The sequence below is a fragment of the Stereum hirsutum genome, assembly GCF_000264905.1.
Source record: "Stereum hirsutum FP-91666 SS1 unplaced genomic scaffold STEHIscaffold_8, whole genome shotgun sequence".
Classification (NCBI taxonomy): Eukaryota; Fungi; Basidiomycota; class Agaricomycetes; order Russulales; family Stereaceae; genus Stereum; species Stereum hirsutum.
The window spans coordinates 1,906,590-1,912,412 of record NW_006763138.1 but is presented as its reverse complement, the minus strand read 5'-3'; the positions used below and the strand labels follow the sequence as shown (position 1 = coordinate 1,912,412).

The following is a 5,823-nucleotide window of genomic DNA, read 5'->3' as shown; positions in this document are numbered from 1 at the left end:
CTCTCGACGTCGCCTTAGTTCGCCTCAACCGGCGGTCTACGGCGAGTGCAGGCGGTATCGCCCACCCTCTCGACATCGCCCTATCGTGCCTCGAACGGCAGGTAGGGCGAGTACAGGCGGTATCGCCATCAGACCCGAACTCGACTCGCGTGTACTGAAGGTACCATCTGCCGCACCGTTCATCGGGTAGCCGCGGCAGCCTGAAGCTTCAGGTTTCTTTTCTTTTCTTTTTCTTTCTTCTTTTCTACCATATCATATGCGGCCTCGCCCTGCCGACCCATCCGAGACGCTCTCGATGGTCGCGCAGGGCTCAGGCCCACGTTAGTACACGTGGGCTCTATGACCCTTACGACCCTTTTATGCCTTTCTATTATCTTTCGAGACCGCGCCCAGGTGGGGTTCCGGCTTTTGAGACCACCGTACGAAATAGGTGTCTCAAAGGTGGACATATCCGGAACCCTGGTAGCTATTCCGTTTGGTCTCACTCGAGCGCCGGTTCAACGTTGTCAGCGACGCTCGCGACACGTCGTTCCGGCGCGTCGTTTCCTCTTCGACACTTTGCTCATCTCACGCGCTCAACGCGTTCCCTCGACGTTCTACGACGTCTCGCGTTAACGCGTCGTTCCATTTCCATCCGACCTTCGCGTTCACCCTCAACTGGCCAACGTCGACCTCAAGCGCGCTCAAGCTACGCGCCACGGCTTTCGCAGGATGTTGGAGGGTCGGAACGGGAGTGGATGGTTCATTAAGCTGTGAGCTGAGAGAAGGGTTGCGTACAAGGCCCGCGTATGTTTCAATAAAATCGTTTTCTCCCTTCTCTCTCTCCCAACATCTCCGAGTGCTCGTTCAAAACGTCAGCGGCGCCCGCGGCGTGATTGTTCGTACACTCGTGTCAGCTCATTGCTCTGCGTTTTGTCCATGAATCCGAACCTATGGCACCCATCTCCTCGTTCGGATACACGACACTCGTTCCCTGCACGCCTGCGGTCCCCGCGACGTGTCGTATCCGGCCTCGTTAAGCGTGAAGTCCAGCTAGTCGAAACGACGGGCTCACCATGTTATTCCATCTCGTACAACGGCGCCTTCCTTCCCCGACACGTCTGCGGCGCCCGCGACGTGTCAGCGTTGGTTTCGTTGGCGGAGTCGAGCTCGCCGTGCATAATGAGCCCCGCTGTGTCCAAAACTCACGCCCACGGGACCGACACCATCTGCCTTCGGGCACTTCCAGGGGTACTCCCTTCTATCGCCCGTGCTCGACGTCCTGCAGTTGAGCCGAGACGACGTCAACGTCGACGGTAGACACCGTCGATGACGCGTCCCGTTTAGGCACCGTCAATGCGTTCGACAACGTGCAACGCGCATCACACGTCGCTCGTTCGCTCTGCACCATCTACGCTGTCTCAAGCGCAACGCCTTCGCGATTGGGCACGACGACGACGATGTTAGGCGCCGTCGATGACGCGTCCCGTTTAGGCGCCCATCGACGACACCGACGACGCGCGTTGCACGTCGTTCTTCTCGTCCTTCCTGACCATCATCACCTTCACTATCGCATCGTCGTCCCCTTCGCCCGCTCGCTCTTCTCTTCCTCGTTCGTCCTTCTCTCGGCGCCCTCACTTGGCGATTTCCCCTCCATGGTCATTTCGAACGCGATCGGACCCCCCTCGTAGCACAAGGACGCAGCTCACCTACCATTCGAAGGTCGCGTCGGTGACTCCTCCCTCATCGCCTCCTCCCTCAGTGGTCATCTCGAAGCGCGATCGGAATCGCGTTCGACGGAGCGCCTGCCAATGCAAGAGAGCGCATCTAGGAAGCTTGGAGAAGGGGGAGGAGGGTGCTTTGGAGGGATGGTGTGGCCCTCAGGTAGAGTCGTCGGGATTCGGGACCCGGTACCTTTAGGTACTTGTACATTTTGTTTATACAACTTTTTCTTGTACATTGTTTTGTTCTTTTTCTTCTCCCTTCACATCCTCGAGGACCCACAGGAAGTGTCAGCGGCGCCCGCGACACGACCACATGGTCCTCCTTCGTGTCACGGTGGTGCGTTTCCCAGCAACGCGTCCATTGGTTCCCTCGCCGCTCGCTCCTACCCTCGGACCCTTGTTCTTTCGTACCACCAGCGTCTCTCCTCCGCGCTGGCTGTCCCCATCGCTCCCACCGGCGCGCACCACTTTGGCACCCTCTCTCGTTGCCTGCACAATCGAACTCGCTTTAGAGGTGGCGATGGTGCTAGGCGCCGGTCGAAGCGATCTCGCCCACGCTCCCTCCTTCGAGGGATGGTGTGGCCCTCGAGTGGATCCTAGGGATTGGGGACCCAGCACCTTCGGGTGTTTGGATATTTTTGTTTCATATTGTTCATTTGTTTCGTTCTTTTCTTTCATAATTTCGGTCCCTTTCCTCTTTCCTCCATTCTCGAGCTCGCGCGATCTGTCAGCGGCGCCCGCGGCACGTTCGTGCTACAGCGATACGTTCCTCAACGACGCGTATCGCTTGGCTCATTCGCCGTTTGATTTCACTGTCGGCTCCTTTTGCACTCTCGCTCTCGCCCACCAGCTGCAATTTCCAGCCACGATGATGGAGACGCTATCGTCTACGCGTTCATCAATAACGTGTGTCGGTTGTTCCTTCCGCCAACTCCTGTGGCGACATCGTCTCCCTTGTCCGGCCGCTTCGCGTCTCCCTCACCAGTCTCGGTCCTCCTCGTCTTTCAGTCACCACCAGTTCCAGCATCTGGCGAGAGATCCTTGGAGGGAGGGCGTGGACCTCAGGCGGACCATTGGGATTTTGGACCTGCACCTTCGGGTGCTTGTATGTTTTTGATTCTATATCATTTCTTTTTCGTTTATTTCTGTCCTCTTCCTCGTCCCCGCTTCGCTCTCGAGCTCGCACGATGTGTCAGCGGCGCCCGCGGCATAATCGTGCGATCTCTCGTTTGTGTCACGGCAACGCGCTTTCCGACACTGCACGTTGTCAGATCCATACGCCGCCACTCTTGCATATCACCAGCTAGCCCAAGTTGATGCGCGTCGTGCGCGGTTTTATCAATCGTCGTGCGCTGTATAATCCTTGGTATCATTTCTCCACTCGGTGTCGGTCGGACATGCCGTCGTGGGTCCAGCTCACGCGTGAGCTGCCCTCGTGTGGCACTATGTGGCCCAAAATGGCCACACGGCACTTTGAGTGTTTATATGTTTCACTTTTCCACACGATTGCATTGTTCTATTTTGTCTTTGCTTCCTTCTCCTCTGGAGAGTTGGCGTGATTGGTCAGTGGCGCCCGTGACACGATTGCGTGATTTCCCTTTCGTGTCTTGGCAATGCGCATCAGTCGTTGAATCTTGATCTCCTATAATACCTTCGTGCGCTGGTACATTTGTTCATATCATTTTCACTTTTCATTACCCGCAGCTTGGAGGCTTCGTACGACTTGTCAGCGGCGCCCGCGACACATCGTGCGATCTTCCTTTGTGTCCCGATGCCACTACCCGTTACTTGCGTTATGTGGTCGTCATCTTCGTTCATTTTTGTCCAAATCCTTGTTCTTTTTCCCTTTCAGGGATGGCGATCTACCCTTACGCCGTTCCGGATGTGGTAAATACGATGACTCTCATATCCTACTCCACCATTAATCAGTCATGGCCACTACATATATGCTACTTTCCTATACATACCTCATCTGCGGCGCCCGCGATGCGGATATTGTATATCTTCCATTGAATTAATTTTTTCCCACCCACCCGTCCCGTTTATTTTTGGCTGAGTCCATCTCTGATGTTTCATGGTTCGAGATGGGACAGACTGCTTGGCAGGTCTGGCTTACCTGAATGGGGGGGAGAATATTCTCTGGCTTGTATATTTCATCTGCGGCGCCCGCGATGTAAATTCTCATTGTGCCATCAACTCCTCTCCTATCCACTCGTTCCTTTCTGCCATGGTGGTTATCCTGGTAACTTTGTTATTCCGCAGTCGGACGATGATATGATGGGGGGGAACAGTCTGTATAGTATAAGGACTGGTGTCAGGGGTTCCAGCTCCAGCCCACTCAGCTATGAGCAATCGTGGACATGTAGCTGGGGGGGGGGATGGATAGGGATAGCCTCGGAGGCATGACGTAGTGGATATGGAGGAATGCCGGAGCGGAATGGAGGTATGCTGGAGTGAAACGGAGGTATGCCGGAGGGTAATGGAGGTGTGCCGGAGTGCAATGAAGGTACACAGTAGTGGATCGGAAGTGTGCCGAAGTGTAGTGAAGGAGTATCGGAGTGGAGATGAAGGTGTTCCGGAGTGTTTATGGAGATGTGCCGGAGCATTGAATATATTGTGGATACCTCCATCGTATGGAGCTGACAGGACATAGGACGGCACTCTGACCTGCGTAAGCTGTCAGTGCGTACCTTTAGCCTGTTAAGTATTATCTCAGCCTGTGACTCATCCTCCCTTGGAGATGAACACTTTCCTAATTTTCCACCTGAAAATTTTTGCCAAAATTTTTCTTTCATTCTTCCACCTGTGATCGCTTTATCTTTTTCTTTTCTTCCATAAACCTTTCAGCCCTTATGACTTGTCAGCGGCGCCCGCGGCTTGTCATAGGCATCCATCAGGCTTTGTCCGCTTTCATTGGTTCAACCGTGGTGCACTACGCAGTACAAGTCTGGGGGGGGAAAGGTTTCATTTTTCAGTTCATATTTCACTTTCGACTTTGTATTATTTTTCTTGCATAGTCCTTGAACCTCCTATGACTTGTCAGCGGCGCCCGCGGCTTGTTACAGGTTTTCCTTGGTGTCACTTGCTTCCTGGGATTTTACCGTTCTTCACTTCGCAATACAAGTCTGGGGGGGAAGTGGACCTTATTTTCTTCAACTTCTCCTAGCTTTCTTCTCCAAGTATTCTCTTTTGAAGAGGACGTATGCCAATAAGAACAAAGTCAAGCCTGACTCTCTTTTCTTTGCTTCATCACATCACTACCTTCTTATAATTCTCTTAGGGGGGTACCAGGTCCGGTAGGGCCGGCTGGGCATTCCTAGAGTCGAGGTGTTGACTAGATGTTTCACCTTATGATCCTTATAGGAGGATGGTGCGGCCATGTTGGATGGGTATCATTGGCCTTGAGCTGAGAAGGAACCGTTGTGTTGAAGCCTAGGGAAGGGGTGTTGAGTTTGGTTTATTTCTTGTTCATATATGTCCATTTCTTTTGAGTCTGACTTGCGGTTGGTAGCCTTGAGATTTTCCTTGCATTCATTGTCTCTATCTTCCCTCATTTCCTTGGGCTCTATCTTTCATCACATCAAGAGACCCTTTCATTTCCATATCCCTTCACCCCATTTCACTCCAAGTTTGTGGTTGATGGTTGTATGCACTTCATCTAAGTCATGCAACCAAAGACTGCGAAATTGGGGGGGATTTGTAACACACATTTTCCCGCTAGGGAGTATTTTAGATGTAGAATAAATTTCGCAGCCTTCAGTTGTTGATTATCTTATCTTATCTCGAGTCGGAGCTTGTCGGAGTTTGAACCGCCTGTATTTACTTGCTTCGCTGGCATCGGCTAATCGCATCTGCTGCACTCATCGTCTTTTCTCTTGTCTCGTCTCTTTTTCTCTCTCGACGTCGCCTTAGTTCGCCTCAACCGGCGGTCTACGGCGAGTGCAGGCGGTATCGCCACCCTCTCGACATCGCCCTATCGTGCCTCGAACGGCAGGTAGGGCGAGTACAGGCGGTATCGCCATCAGACCCGAACTCGACTCGCGTGTACTGAAGGTACCATCTGCCGCACCGTTCATCGGGTAGCCGCGGCAGCCTGAAGCTTCAGGTTTCTTTTCTTTTC

At 53.2% G+C, this 5,823-nt stretch overlaps 1 protein-coding gene across 1 annotated transcript; it reads left to right on the top strand.

Moving 5' to 3' along the window:
* Positions 1-1,053: 1,053 nt before the first annotated feature.
* Positions 1,054-1,899, top strand: STEHIDRAFT_169209 (uncharacterized protein; the record flags this gene model as incomplete). The annotated part of the gene is made up of 2 exons (XM_007305067.1): positions 1,054-1,637; positions 1,702-1,899. Exons 1-2 carry the CDS (start codon positions 1,440-1,442, stop codon positions 1,897-1,899), a joined length of 396 nt encoding a protein of 131 aa, XP_007305129.1. The 5' UTR covers positions 1,054-1,439.
* Between the last annotated feature and the right edge of the window lie 3,924 nt (positions 1,900-5,823).